Genomic DNA, 16,155 nt, shown 5'->3' with positions numbered 1-16,155 from the left:
TGGTAGTAGCTATTAAACCCAAGATTGCTGCTAATATGCTGATTCCTAACACTGAAGTATATTCCATATCTTTGAATGTTAAGTTCAGAATATCTCCAAAACATGGAAAATTAATGTTCAAATAAAAAGGGAGACAGTATCTTGCCTTACTCACCGTCATGTTGCAGCTCTGTGTTTTTTGCACACTCAATAGCGGCTACCGTGAGTCTGAGATGCCTTTTGAAAGTGCCTGAAGGAAAACCGGGCCTACTGCATTATGTTACTGTTTTGTGATGCCCTTTTAATGAGCGGTGACATAAGAGGGCTGCTTTGTTGTCCTGATATGGCAAAAGTTAAATAAATTCTTTTCCACTTTAAAATCAGCTCTCTCACTGTTTTTACTTGGAATCTAAGTTATGTTAATCCTTACCATACCTATTTTAGAATAGTTCCTTTTAGGAAAAGGGGTCTGTGGAGTACTTTGAGGAGGTTTCCAAATACGAGCGAAAAGCTCATTTCTGGAGTATGCAGGTAATTTTCAGGTCTCTGAGGTGTGGGTGAATGTACACGTGTGTATGCATATCCACGTGTTTACCTGTTTTTGCGTGTGAAAAGATCTTAATGGTCCCTAGTTATTGTTCCTAGTTTCTATTTTGTTTTAGGTAACTAGCCTTATGAGAACATTTATTGGATGAAATGTTTTGTTCCAAATTGATGTATATTTTATGTAAAATTTTAAATGCCCTGAATTAATGTAAGAATAGTTGTTTGGGATTTGAATTTGTATTTTACATATTGGTTATATGATTATCAAAAGTTAAGTAGATCATTAATTGGAGATATAAAATGAGTTCTGAGCCTTTAATAAAGGTTTGTTAACTTTGGTAAAACCAATCTTAAATGTTATTTTTACAACTTTTTTTAACCACAACTTTTTTGTTTTGACATTTTTCCTACAATTTATGTTGATTGACCTCAAAAGCAAGGTATTAAAAAAGGAAACAGGGTATTTCTTTTTGGGGGTTGGCAAGAAGACACATGGAATAACCAGATTATTATAATTTATAGGATTATTTTTAAAGCAATAGGAAAAATTAAAATATTCATTTTAATGTTTTCTGACCATGATAGTAACCAAGGGTTTGCTAACTCAGTATTTTCTACTCCTTAGGTAAAATACTCCTTTAAATAAAACAAAAACAAAAAAATAGCAATTTATAGAATGGGTAAAGTGTTCACATTATATTGACTTTATAAAAATGAGTTATTTTAAGCTTTCTAGAATGTGTAATGACACTCAAGTTTTACTTACTTCATATAGGCAAGAATGGCATATACATGTGTACAGAACTTCATGGACATTGCTTTAACATGTAAAATTCTTAACTGGCTATTTGCTTTCATACTTCAAGGTCAGATAATGTGGAATTTGTGTATGTGTTTGTGCACATGTGTATGCAAGAGGGAGTTCAGACTTCATTGCTGTGCTAATTATGGAAAAATGTTAAGTTCCAAGTGAAAGTGCAGGAGGAACTTTATGTGAAGGTCAGACTTGGAGCAACTCATCCATTTGGAAAACTGCCTAGGTGGTCCCTGAATTATAGAAATCACTGTCACAGGCTGATGCACTTAAATTGGCACACAGCACCAGAACCGATGAATTCTGATCCCTGACAATGCCATTTAACTAGGTTGTAATCTCATTAAAGCCACTTAACTGCTGTCTGAAATCCTCATTTAAAAGCTGAGTATAATTACGCTTTACCTCATAGGGTTCTCAAGAAAATTAAATAAAACAATGTCTTTAAAGAGTCTGGGCATTCAATAAAATGCCACTTGCCCTTTTCTCACCTTCTGTATAAGTCTTAAGGCTCCAACCTATAAAGTTATTACCCTTTAACCACATTTAAAATTATATTTAAACTACCAGGTCTGTCAGCTGGCAATTAATAAACCAAATTAGAAAGGACTTCGTGTGCACACACAATATCAAGAGTGACATGTAACAAACAACAGGGAAGGAGATACAGAAAAATCTGTTTTTCTCTTAATAATTGATAGTCATAATGTGTTCAAGAAAGGTTAAATGTCTTTAATAAAATTTATAAAGAAATCAATAACATATAAAATATAATTTAGATAGTCTTCTTCCTAGTGTTTGGCTAACTGTAATATTCAGTCATTTCTAGCACCTGTTCCACTCATAAGCAGTAAGGTATCTAATATTTGATCTAGTTGATAGATCAAGTTTAAATTACACTGATGGGCTAAAGACTTTTTCCAGGAATTTACAAGTTTCTGTAGAGAACTAACAGTGTAATGAAAGTTGATTGTTGGTCATTACTGGTTGGTTTCTTTGTCTCTTAACAACTTCTCCAAAATGAATAAATGCATGATTGATGCATTTGAAATATCAAATTCATGTTTTCCCCCCATCAGGCAGTTATTTATCACCAATTTTCAAAGGCCTTTCTGAAATAATTTAATTTGGTTTATGAGATTCTTTCCAGTGAGAAATTGAATACCTTTGTGTGTGGTCCTTAAAATTATAGCCATTGCCCACTTAATTATTGTTCACAATAATTCCTGTTTCAGGTTTTATTTTTAATATGTTGCATGGTTATTTATTTTTTAAAAAAGAAAAAGGATATGATGTCTAGAAAATACTTTATGTGTATTATCCAGATGATAATTTTAAAATAATATATTTGAGACACTAAAATTTCAAAATATTAGTAATTGTAACAACACTAAAATTCCAAAATATTAGTAATTGTAACAGAAGCTGTTGTTTAATGATCTTTAAGGAAACATTTGATTCCATATACCAGGCAGTGAAGTGATTTAACATAAAATAAACCAGATTCTTCTTGCTTTTGCTTTTAGGGTCACTGAATACTATCTATGGTTCAGAGTTTTTTTTACCTGTTCCTATTTAGGACCAAAACATTAAATCAAAATTAAGCATTATTAATAAAGCTGGTCTCTGTGACAACTTTAAAAATTTAAGTTTATATTTTTTATTATCTGTTGTACCAAAACATCCAGATTAGTATGTTAACTTTAGAAATGTAATCATCATAATATTTAGTACATTAAACACTAATTAGAAGGCAGGCATTTGCTTTGGGAAAATGTCTAACTTGCATTTGTTCAAATAGTTGTATAGGTCTGCATGTTAATTAAAAACAGTACTTAATGGAATGGAATTTTTTTATTAGTGGTGGATTTACTGTTTTTGAAAAACTTTATCAAAACTAAAAGAAGTGAAGAAATTAAAGACTGTGGCAAATTAAAAACTAAAGAATTTTGCAAATTCTACTGAATGTGTTTTTTTTCTATGAAGCCACAGAATAAAATGTATATAAACATCTGTATATGTGATTAGTTTGTTGTAAAACATTAACTCTTATCAGTTTAAACTAATACAGACCTATTAAGGTTCCTTCAGAGCAGAATAACAAATTTTCTCATGTATTAGAATAGTTTCAAAAGTATCAGATACAGACTGTATTTTCGAACCTTATTTATTAACCTTTTGACTATTCAGGCTATTATTCATATAAGCTGAATTAACATTTTAGAATAATTAATTTTTTCTGATGATATTATGGAATATACTTTGATACTAGGATTTTTAAATCCTGAATTTTTGCCATCTGTATCAATTAAAATTCTTGAAAAGATACTGCCTTTATTTACCAACACAGTTCTTTTGGGAAGGCAGGAAGAGGTAAGTTCCTACATTGAAAAAAATCAAAAGTTTTGCTCTAATGTAAAGAAAACCAATTATTTGAAAATGGAACTTAAATATATTTTAGGGGTGATTATATGTATGAAGATAACTCTACATAATATTTCATTAGTTTTTATTTATAAATAATTGATCTTTTAAAATATTAATATGTGTATTTATCTTGTATTTTGTGCCCTGGAGCCAGATTATCATGTGAACTTTGGAAACCTAATAACCTTTTATAAATCTTCCATGGACAAATTAATTCTGTGTTTTGTGGAACAATGAGAACATGATTCATTTTGTAGTGAGTTTATCCTGTTATCTGTTTTGAAATAATTGGATAAATGGACTGCATTGAACAGTGTCTCCATATTTTTAATTATGGGAACCCCCTATATGAAACAATATTAGTTTACTCCTATGTGATAATGTTTGCACTCTTATCATAACTACGTACATGGTGCTATTTATATATTTACCATGAATTTACCCAGTATGTGAAAATTTAGGGAATCTTAGTGGTAACTTTGCATTTTTATATTCTGGGAACCATTGGTATAGTAGTTTATAAACCTGGAGATATGTTAAAATGTAGATTTCCAAGTACCTACCTAGATAGGTCTGTGGTAGGTTCTAGATAACTACATTTTACACAGGAATCCTGGTAGTTATGAATGACGCAGATGGTTTAGGAAGGAAGTCCGGTCCTGTTTCAGATCTAAATACCTATGTACTCTGTCTTTATTTTCAAGAATGAGGGCTCTTGGATAGCGATATGCTGTGGCTGTCACTCTGAGATGGTCTTTCCATTTGTTCTTCCCCACTTCCTTTGTCCTCTCTCTTTCGTGCACCAGAATTTGGGAAATGAAGAATGAATGGGGGAGTGTAGGACTCTGATACAAGAAACAGTTTCCAGTTTTAAAGTTACTCTATAAATGCACTCAGGCCTGATAACATTGGTAACCACAGGTACCTTCTATGATTCAGTGATTTTTAGGCTGCTCCTTATGGTACGATTATGGCTTCCCACTACAATAAAAGATTCTTGCTTATGTAAAGTATTCTCCAGTCTTTTTCTTTTTTTCAGAATTTTGCTATGAAACTGCTCTTTTTTTTTAATGTTCAAAAATAATTTTAATTTTTTTATTGAATTTTTTAATGAAGTTTATTGGGGTGATATTGGTTAATAAGATTATATAGGTTTCAATTATAGATTTCTGTGATACATGATCTGTATAATGCATTGACTTTGGTGGGCACACAATGCAATATGCAGAGAGTAACTTTAATAAGTGTTGAACAACAAAATATTAAAAAACAACTTTTTCCTAGTACAATCAGCATTTGTTGTTGATTTCCCAAATCAAGTATACAATTAGTATCTTGAAAAAGAACACCTAAAATAAAACTTCATTGTTACCCATTGCAGTATTGGATTTGAAAACTAGCTCTTAAGTTTTGGATGTTTTCTGTGTGCATAAATCATCAGATGTGTTTCCTTAACAAAATATTTATTAGCTCTTCAACACCATTTTAAGTAAAAATTTAAACCTGAAGTTTCATATGGATTTTGCAGAGTTTTAGCCATAAAACCTAGTAATTATATCCATTGTCATAAAGATATTTGAGAATTAGTTGTTCAAAGCAGTAATTAAATTCAGGTATATTCAGGATATTATAGACTCTAGGGTTTTGCCTTCTCAACAGTATGCTCCCTGGATTGGTACTGCCGATCACCTGGGAGCTTGTTGAAGTACAGAATCTCAGGACCCTTCTCTGAACCATCCAATAATTCCTTTTACCCTGTGCAGGGAATACTACATTATTCTCTCTAGGTTTATTTGTTTTTGCCCCTGGGAGCTTGTTGAAGTACAGAATCTCAGAATCCTCCCCCGAACCATTCAATCAGTATCTCCCTTAAATTCCTTTTACCCTGCACAGGGACTACTACATTTTTCTCTATAGGTTTATTTGTTTTTAATATACCTCATTTGTATTTCTCATTTGCTTATTGCATCTTTATTTTTATGTTGCATGCCCAATAGAGATGCTGAAATATTTGTTGGATAAACAAATTTTGTCATTATGGCATTTAATTTGCTAGACAGATATCTATATCTTTGTACCTGCATGTATGTGAATGGTTTAATAACTATAGATAATATGAGAAATGAACAATAAAGTAAAATATAGTGAATTGTCTTTTATTGCTATTGAGATACAGCATTTACTTATTTTATGAATAAGAAATCATTTGTGATATTTTTTCCATACTTATTTATGGAGAAAGTCGGTCAAATATGTCTTGTTGAGTAAGCTGGGATTAAGTTCAGGTCTAATATGTTACAAGTTGAAGACAACTGGTATTTAGATAAAACCAAACCAAGTTATTACATTAATTGCATTTAGTGAAATCTAGCCCTGTTAACCCTTTGAGTGCCAACGTCGCTGTGACCGATGCTGACAGATTTTCCCAAAAGTGCCAGCGTCGCTCCCAGCGACTCTTTTTTCGATGGCTCTCAATGCAAATAACAATGGAATAACTCGTATTTTATGTTTTGTTCTCTTTTTTTTTTTTACCTCAGGTTATTTATTGTTATGATTTTTTCTCATGTTGATCCAAATTTCGAATTACACATGGCACACAAAGGGTTAAGCTTGCCTTTGTAGCAACAAATGTATATGTAACTCAGGATTACCCCTAATTCTTATAAAAATGAACTCTGAATTTAATATAAGCTGTTTTTTTTATTTAGACTATAAGCCACTTAAAAGTTTTTTTAAAGACCTTTTTTTTTTTGTTGTTGTTGTTGTTTTGTTTCATCTTATTTTTGCAGACAGGCTCAAGGAGAGAGCATCCTCAGATAAGAATGTAGACCCACTTTCTGCTCCACATAACCATCCTCCAGAAGATCCTTTTGGTTCTGTTCCTTTCATTTCTCACTCAGGCAAGTTACATATGTAACATCATCACTGTCATTAAACAAATATACACAAGAACAAGATCAAGAACAAAAACCTGTATTAATATAAAGCAAGAGTCAGGTGTTAGTTACAGAAACTAGAATAGGAAATTATTTTAAATATTAGCACTCCTAGTCTTTATAATGTCACTCTTTCCATTTGGATATTCAGTGGTGCCCTTTGCCAACATAGAAAAAAATGCTGATTTACATAACAGAACCATAACTATTTCTTTTCACCTTTATTATTGGATACTGTTGAAAAGTCTGAGCATAAAACTATTTCTTGCTTATATATTAAAAAGACATAAAAAGGTATTGTTATGCTTAGCTTGTTCTAAAAAATCCTATATTTTCCTAGTTTATACATGCTCTCGCAGCTGCATTTTTAAATATTACTTCTGTATTTGTCACAATAATTAATAATGTACTCTATTGTTCTTACATCCTTACTTTGATTTCAATCCAGAATTTAAATATAATCTACTCATCATTTAAAAATATTTGTAGTAATATTTTCAAACCAATTACCCAGTTAACAGTGTTGAGGATATTACAATTTAGTAGGATATCACTTTGGCATGAATGAAATTTTTTGTGTATATGGTTATTATAGAAAAAATGAGTTTAACCCCTTGAGTGCCATGTGTAATTCAAAATTTGGATCAACATGAGAAAAAAATCATATCAATAAATAACCTGAGGTACAAAAAAAGAACAAAACATAAAATACGAATTATTCCATTGTTATTTACTTTGATAGCCATTGAAAAAATAGTTGTTGGGTGGCACTTTTGGGAAAATTTGTCAGTGTCACTCACAGTGACGTTGGCACTCATAGGGTTAATCTTGGAAAAAGATAATATACTGGAAGGAATCATTCTTTGGTAGAAGGTAAAGGATTTGTTAAATACATATGTTTAAGGTAACTGTCAGCCATGTTCTTTGGTTCTGTTCCTTTTATTTCTTACTCAGGCAAGTTACATGTATAACATCATCACTACCATTAAAAACAATACACAGAAGAAAAACTTAGGAATATAAAGCCAAAATAAGAAATAGGTGAGCCGACACTGCGGGTTAGGTCATATCATTCTGAAAGCGACTGATCTCCAAAGCTAAACAGGGTTGGTCCTGGTGGTTAGTTCTTGTATGGGAGACTGTCTGTGCCCTAGGTTATTTTTATTTTTATTTTTTTAAGAAAGAGAGGTTTAGGATTTCTGATGAATACATTGATGCAAGGTACAGCTTTTCAACACTGAGATTTGGTTATTCAGAAAGAGTGTTTCTACATACTTTCATGTTCTATGGCTTACTCTTTGCCACTTACTACTGACAAGAGTCCATATTCTTGTTATTTTCTGCTTGTTTTTTTAAGTTATCTTTTTCATAAGTGACCTGACATCATTAACTGGGGAAGACAGTATACTGTGTCCGTTAATTAATCTGCATAGATGTGCTCCCTCACATTCCCAATAGGTTATGCAAATGTTCCTGCTTTAAAAAAATTGTACTCTAAATTTTTTTTTAGATTTTATTTATTTTTAGAGGGGAAGGGAGGGAGAAAGAGAAGGAGAGAAACAATCGGTTGCTTCTCGCACACCCCCAGCCCCAGCTGAGGACCAGCCCCCACAGCCTGCAACTCAGGCATGTCCCCTGACCAGGAATCAAACCAGTAACCTTTTGCCTTGCAGGCCGGCACTCAGTCCACTGAGCTGCTCCAGTCAGTATTAAATGGTCTCTGTAAGTTCTCAGGCATAGTAAGTACCCAGTGACTTCAGATATTGATACTATTTGTGGCAGAAAGTGGTTTCAGTACTAGCTTTTTTTTTTCACACTCTAGAAGGAGTTGTTCAGTACTTGCCAGGTTTGCACATATATATGCATATCTGGTTTTTTTTTGCCTTTTTCCTGTGCACCTTATTTTAGAGTTGGCCCAGGATTTTTGTACCTAGAAATATCCTCACAGATTTGAGTGTGATTGCTGCTGCTGCTGTTACTTTGTTTTCCCTCTTTACTGTGAGTATTTAACTTCTCTCTTAGATTTTGCGCTTATTGAGGGTTGGAAGTATGAATTATCTGTCTTTGAATCCTGTCAAGTAGCCAACCCAGTAACAACCTAATAATTTTCATTGGATGCATGGAAAAATTATGATAATCCCTAAAAAATTATACTCCTTAATGTTAGGACAGTGACCTTAAAAAATGTCCTTTGATATAAATGCTACCACTGCTGAAATATCTTTTTAGATTTAATGTGATCCTGTACATTGCAGTAGCTTAAAAATTTAGTACATAAGCCCTAAGAGGGGTGGAAATGGTCATAGGAGAAATGCACCTCCAGAGAGAGAAGAAAGGACAGTCACTTGGGTGTATTAACATTGTTAATTTATATGTGTCAGATCCAAAATATATAATTAAAGTATAAAATCTAAAAATAACTGACCTGTTCATTATCAAGCTTAGAAGTACTTTGTTACATATAATTTTTCAGTAAAAATGAAGTATTGGAGGCATTCATTTTCCCCTAATAGTAAAATAACTGAATCTACTTAAACAAAAATGAACTTCCCCACCAACTTTAGGAAGAAATTGGAAAAATAAAAGGAATTTTCTGTCCAATGAAAACATATTCTCTAGCATTGTGAGCATCTGGAGATTTGTTGGACTAGAATGGAAGAAAGGCAAGAAGCTACTACAAAGTGTGTGTGTGTGCACGCGTACAATTCAGAGTGATATGTATATGTGATAAGCTATCTTACTTGAATTTGAGGGTTACAATTACTGAACATAATTTAATTTTAGGTATACCATATAGACAATGCTACTTTAGAACGGTATAGAATTGAGCAGGTTTTAAGTCTACTAGTAGAGTACACTTCAGAAGAAGGCCTGCTGTTCTGAAGCTAATGTTCCTTTTATACTGATTTTATTAGGAACTGTGTGTGCTTTGTATTTTGAAACAAAAATTTGTTAAAACTTTTAACTTTGAAATTGTATTGGATTAGTTTTTACTTTTTCTTCATTTTATCATAATTAAAAAAATTATATTTAAGTCTTTTGGTGTATAAGACAACAATCAACTGAGCCACCCGGCCAGGGCTAAGCTAAATTTTTAAAAACTAAAATATTATGTACTTTTATTTTATTTTTTAAAGATTTTATTTCTTTTTTAGAGAGGGGAAGGAGGGAGAAAGGGAGAGAAACATTGATACGCAAGAGAAACATCTGTTGGTTGCCTCTTACATGCCCCCAACTGGAGACATGGCCTGCAACCCAGGCATGTGCCCCAACCAGAAATTGAACCAGTGACCCCTTGCTTTGCAGGATGATGCCCAACCGACTGAGCCATACCAGTCAGGGCAAGTATTATGTACTTTAAAAGGTTGGCTCTAACAAGGTTTGTAATAAAAAAAATTACCTCTTTGCCTCCTGCCTCCCTGTCCTTTTTCCCTGTATACATGCCCTAGAAATAATTTTTCACCTTTGATTTTTTAAATATATCTTGGTTATTCTGCTATTTCTTACTTCAAAAAAGTTTTTTAGATAATATCTGTGAACTTTCTATTAATAGAAAATTAAGATTTAGATTACAGTTAGCCCCCTCACATACACACACACACTCAACCATACACATGAGTCCTTCTACTCCATCCTTCCAATTTTGGCAAAATTGTTGGTTATCAATGATATGTACACTTTTTGGATATGTAAGTACTTGTCACCATTGAGGTTCAACGTACCATGATTACACTTCCTTTCTGTTACAGGGTTTTATTTTTCCTGAAGTTAATTATAATTATGTTTATAAAAATGACTGTTTTTTTCCCTTAGTTTTTTATATATCCTGTCATTGATTCATCTTTATTTAGAAGTGTAAATTTCATCTCAATTAAAGGTGGCTGTCATTTTCACTTTTACCCGGTTACACCTCTCATGGAGCTCTGCGGTTGAATGGTTGCTTTGTGTGCCTGCCACACGTTTATCATGGTAGCCTTGTCTTTTACCCATCAGTATTTCTGAGAATTCCTGAATCTCCTCTCTCTCTTGCTTGGTTTGTTAATAGGGTGACTCCTCTAGTAGTTTCTTGAGAAAGTATGCCATGCAGGAAAAGTTTTAAACTTTGCTGCCTAAAATCTTTTTTTTTTTCCTCCCTAAATTGATGCTTTATAATTATGGGTTGGTCATTTTTCTTATGAAATTTTGAGGTACTGCTTCACTGTTTTTGAGTTTTAAAAAAACCCCTCAACTAGGGGAATGGCTGTTCCCTATGCCCCTAACTCTAGGTTCCATACCCTCTAACATTTAAGAGTCCAAAATAACTTTTTCTTCTGTCTTTAGTAGATGCACATATTCCAGATCTGGTACAGTCAGACGGCTCATCCACGTAGATGTGTGTTTCTGATTTGTTTGGTGTCTCAACTTATGATGCAGCTTTTCTACTTTTAGGAAGCTTAGCTGAGGATGTTTTGGTAGACTGTGTCTTAAAATTAATCAAATCTAGCTTTTTCTTTCTTATTTTTAAACGTATCTTTTTGGGCAAAGTTAAAATTTGTAATTATTCATTTATACAAAAATCAGCTATATCAAGATTCTGTGTGGTGCTGTATGTGAAGGTAATATCTTATCCTTCACATTATGGAATTATGTTTATCTGTTATGTCAGATTCCTAAACTGATAGTAGTAGTACGCTATATCGTAAAGAACATTGACTTTGAAAATTTAAAGCCCTGAGTATATATCTTAGTTCTACCACAAATTAACCATGTGATAGTGAGTGTTGCCTAATTTCTTGGAGGGTTTCTTTATCTTAAATTGGAGATCATATTAACTACCTGATGAGTTTATTGAAAGGATTAAATGAGGGAATGTTATACAAACCACACACATTCTCAGTGGTGGTTCCTCTTGTGGCTATTGTTGGTAGTGTTACTGAAATAGTATTTTTACTGCTTACTACTAAATTCCAAAATCTTAGTGTTAAATAAGTTTGTAGCTGCTATCCAGTTAGTAGTAGTACAGAGTTCTAGTAATAATGAGCTAGATTTCTCAACTACTGAACAAAACCTCTAAGTAAAGTGTAGAACCTGTTTATGAAGCTTTCACTACTAACAACTATTTTAATAGTTCCATTTTAATTTTTATTAATGCTTTTATAAAGCATTAACGACCAGTATTCGCATAAAAATGATATTAAAAGCATGGTATTTATCCCATCCTGAAACCCAAATACCTTTCCTTCTCTCCAAGGCATTATTTTACACTTAGTTTACCAACATAGTGCATGTGGTAAACTAACTGTAAAAAAAACTTCTGAAACATAGTAACTGAAAAATTTTGTTGACATGTAGACCACAGAAATTAGGCAACTGAAGTTTTAGATTTCTTACTATCATTTCATTTTCAGTTAGGTTTGTTAAACTTCCTTACTCCCAAACCCCAGATCCACCTCATGGGTCTCATGATCTAATAAGAAGTTCAGTTAAGAGTTTAAGGTTGCAAAAGGTCCCATTACATATAGCAAATATTGGACATAAACTATTACAAGTTGTCAGTCCAACTGCTGCGTTATTTTATAAGCCATGATGAATGAGGTATATTGTTTATATTTTTAGATTGTAGTATATAATTCTTGAAGATCAAGAATTTTTCTCTTCCAGGATGTTAACTACATTGGTTGTCATTTATTGAATTCTATTGTAGACATAAAGTGTAAACTGAGGCTCAGCAAGAATCAATGACTTGCTTAAGGTTAATGTGTAAGTAGGAATTCAGCTCTAATTCTGAACTCTGTACTGCAAAACAAAAGTATTAAGTAGCCTGTTTTAAATAAAAATTTACAATGATATGACTAACATATTAGAAATGTCAGTTTAACAGCACGTTTAATCTGGCTGGGCGATACTGTTTACATCTTCTTATACTCTGCCTTGTCACTCTGCTGTCTTTGGAGAAATAGTGCAGATTTTGATAAAACCTTCTCCTAATCCTCTAATCCTCGGGCCTGCCATGATAGATTGCAGGAAAAGGATGGCAGGCAGTATGCTACCAATTCGAAGTGAGCTTTAAAGTCTTACAGCCTCAGCCCCTCCCTTCATTCATAAATGATGAGAGAACAGAAGGCATGTAGTTATAACAGCAGTTTCAGGCCATTTATCTTCTATAATCTGATAGCAAAGAAAAGAACATCAAAACAAAATTTCCCTGAAACTGGAAGCTTCTTATATGATTGAAATGGTACCACCTGTTTTATAACTAAATGAACTGTCCTCTAAAAGATGTGAACCTGATGAGAAGAGGGGTAATATGAATAGGATGATGCAAAAACATTCCTCTCCACATTTGTTTTTTTTTACATTTTCTGACCATGTTTAATTTTTTGATATAGTTGATGAAGGTTCATTTATGTGATTTAAAAATACATCATGTGCAATATTTAAAACAGTGGCATTAGCAAGGATCTCATTCTTTTCATGAAGTATTTATATGAAAATCTATGAAAATTGACTATAAATTTTAGCTTTTGAGTTTGGAATCTTCTTTTAGATTGTGTTAGACTATAACTTTAACATCTAGTCTTTTTTTCTTTTTTTTCAAAACTCATGCATGGAATAGATGAATTTATGATCTTATTATTGATTTGGCAGATTTATGTTCTTCTATTAGTTAGAGAAGCTTGTTTTTCAGAACCTGCCAGTTGTTTTTTACATTGGTCAGCCATCTCCCAGATCACTAGAAATCAGGATTAGTGGGTTTCACAACTGTTAAAGTCAATGCTAAGCTTCCTGAAGGCAGGAATTGTCTTATTCAACTTTGTATGCTATATGACACTTCAAAGAATAACCTCATTATCAAAGCACACTTTGGTAACCTAATATCTTTCTCTCTCACACACTAATATTTAATGAGCTTTCAATAAATAGGAATAATATTATTAATGTTTAGCTTCATTAGGTAAGTTCCATATTTTCCTTATTTTACAGATGAAGTAACTGAGGTTATTTGGATGTTTTCCATGGATTTTGTAAAGTTGAGTATTTTTTTCATTTTTGAATAAATCTATTATCTCTAGAACTTAACCCTATAAAATAATCAATACAAGGTATTGTACAGTTGAACAAAACACTGTTTGTTGAAATAAAAACAAAACAATGCCCATTCTAAGTGGTTTTTTTTTTTTTTTTACTTTATAGGCATGGCTTTTACAAAGAAGTTAAGACAAGTCTGTGGTTTTATTTTGTAGGTGGTTGAAGGTATGCTGTATTGAATGTTTGCTGGTGATGATATTCTACTGGTAGTTTAATTGTAGAATTACAGATGAGAGTCTTAAGCTAGTGACATCAGCAGAGAAGTTACTTAGGCCTTGATGGCTGGCCTTAAACTTGGGCAAGTCATTTTTCCTACTTTCAGTTTCTTTATGTATCAAAAGAAATTGGACTACATCTCTAAAAATTCATTCTCGTTTTTTCCCTTTCAAGATATAGTTGAAGCTAAGCAACAGGAGTAAGGTCACCAATAGAAAGAAATGGAAAGAGAAGAGAAAGCAGAGAAACAAGCATTGGTTGGTAACAGTGGTAGAAGCCGTGACAGTGGAGAAAGCAAGGGGAACAGTTTTGAAGATGAGACAAGTGTGAGAAATCCTCGGCACTGCATTTGTGCAGTTGACAATATTAGTGACTATCCTCTCTTGATTCATTTCTCGGTACCATTTGAGGTATATGGAAGTATATCGTAGGTACTACATAAGTAATCATGAAATGATGGTATGAAACATTAGCAATAACCATAATATAGCCCTTTAATGAGTACCTGCAACGTGCTAGCACTGGTGACAGCAGGGTACAGGTAGGCAGTTTACTCCCTTTAATCTCCGCTGCACATCTCTGAGGCAGATACAGAACTAGTAACACATGATTACAGATGACAGCAGGTCGTCAGAGGACACTTACATTCAGTCTCCTCTGCTGGTGAAGGAGGAGAAGAATGCTATACATATTTTGCACAGACTGTTGTCAAATGACTAATATAGTACTTCACTTACTTAGCAAATGCTTGTTATTTTACTGACAGTCAGAATAATTGACACACTACTTCAGTTAGCTTTGAACCGCTATCTTGAAAGTCTATATATGAGGTAATTAAATCAGAAAGCAGTGAGAATAAGTACTAGTTCTCTTGACATTCACTTTAGTGACTTCTATTGCTCTAATTTTTTTTTCAAGACTTGGAATTTCCCTGAGAAACAGTCCACATGCTACACAAGAGAGAATTTAGGACATCATAATCCAGCATTGCTAATCGTAATAATTTACCCCAATCTACATTGTCTGTGTCAGTCATTCACCTTCTTCTCAGGATTAGGCTCTGACTGGATTTTGGCTGTTTCCAGCACTCAGAGCCAAATTCAGAAGAGAATTAGTCAAAAAGCTGAATTTTTTGCAATTTTTAGTTTTAAGGCACAAAAAGGAAATAAAGAATCTACGGACTAGAAGCCATCAAACTATCATTCTACTGTATTTAGTGTAAGGAAGCCCTTCGTAAAGAGTCAAAAATAAGAATTAGTCAATATATGACATTTTACAATGTTTCACAAAATCAATCCAGGAAAGATGTAACTGAGGTGTGATCCTGGGCACATTCTAGATATTTGTTTATGTTTTAAGTATGTGTTTTTAGTGCTCATTCCACATATTGTAAGTCCCCTTCCACTTACTTGAAAAATATCCATTTTTAGGTTAGTAATTCAAATCTCAGTAAATATTGGGATTATTAGGAATTAGGATATATTGAAATATAAGGCAGTATTTAGGTAATACTTTTGGGGAATTAAGCAGTGCAATAATTCTGATTTAAGTTGCAGAGTAAATCATAACTCGGAAGAAGCAATTTGGCACCAGGAGCAAATGGTATGAATAGCTGAGGGTTTTTTGGTTTGTTATTTTGTTTTTAACAGGAATATGTTCAGCCAAAGAAATAAATTATAAAAGTTGATGGCACTCTTAGCTTTGAAGTCACATTTTAAAGTATTGTACATTGTATAGTTTGTTACCAACCTTATAACTTGTAATACTAATTTTACTGTCTTTTGTGCCTATAGGATAGGACTAAAATCCTTAAATATATTGATATGATTTTTATTTTTGTATAATTCCATTTTTTCTCAATTCTTCTATAGTTTTACGGTGAAGAGAAGACAATGAAGTAGATAAGTAGATAACTGTTACAACAGAAAGTGAAACCTTATGGAGGATGTTGTAACATGTAGCGTGGAACTTAACCTTTCCTAGCAGGAGGTACCGTAGAGAGCAGATCACATGCCAGTTGTGCTTAATGGGGCTTTAATACTAAGTTGCTCTTAGAACGCTGTCCGAAGGGCTCCCTGGTGCCCTTGACTCCACATCAGCTTATGGAGGAGAGGAAAGGTGGAGAGACAGAGAAACATTTACAGTGTCAGGGTAGGTTGTAAGAATGTG

The 16,155-nt window shown here is 33.0% G+C and overlaps 2 protein-coding genes across 2 annotated transcripts in view; one reads left to right on the top strand and one right to left on the bottom strand.

The window, feature by feature from the left end:
- BMP2K (BMP2 inducible kinase) overlaps positions 1 to 16,155 on the top strand; it is a 115,565-nt gene that overhangs the window by 92,042 nt on the left and 7,368 nt on the right. The window contains exon 15 of the mRNA XM_090266722.1: positions 6,556 to 6,666. Coding sequence (XP_090122848.1) covers positions 6,556 to 6,666 — 111 coding nt within the window. The remainder of the gene's footprint in view (positions 1 to 6,555; positions 6,667 to 16,155) is intronic.
- PAQR3 (progestin and adipoQ receptor family member 3) overlaps positions 6,467 to 16,155 on the bottom strand; it is a 44,325-nt gene continuing 34,636 nt past the window's right edge. The window contains exon 8 of the transcript XR_016509091.1: positions 6,467 to 6,691. The gene's annotated coding sequence lies outside the window, so the exon portion shown is untranslated. The remainder of the gene's footprint in view (positions 6,692 to 16,155) is intronic.

The sequence above is a fragment of the Furipterus horrens genome, unplaced genomic scaffold (genome assembly GCF_987537825.1).
Source record: "Furipterus horrens unplaced genomic scaffold, mFurHor1.1.pri manual_scaffold_2, whole genome shotgun sequence".
Classification (NCBI taxonomy): domain Eukaryota; kingdom Metazoa; phylum Chordata; class Mammalia; order Chiroptera; family Furipteridae; genus Furipterus; species Furipterus horrens.
The sequence above is the reverse complement of the archived record's forward strand: the minus strand, read 5'-3'. Positions and strand labels throughout refer to the sequence as shown.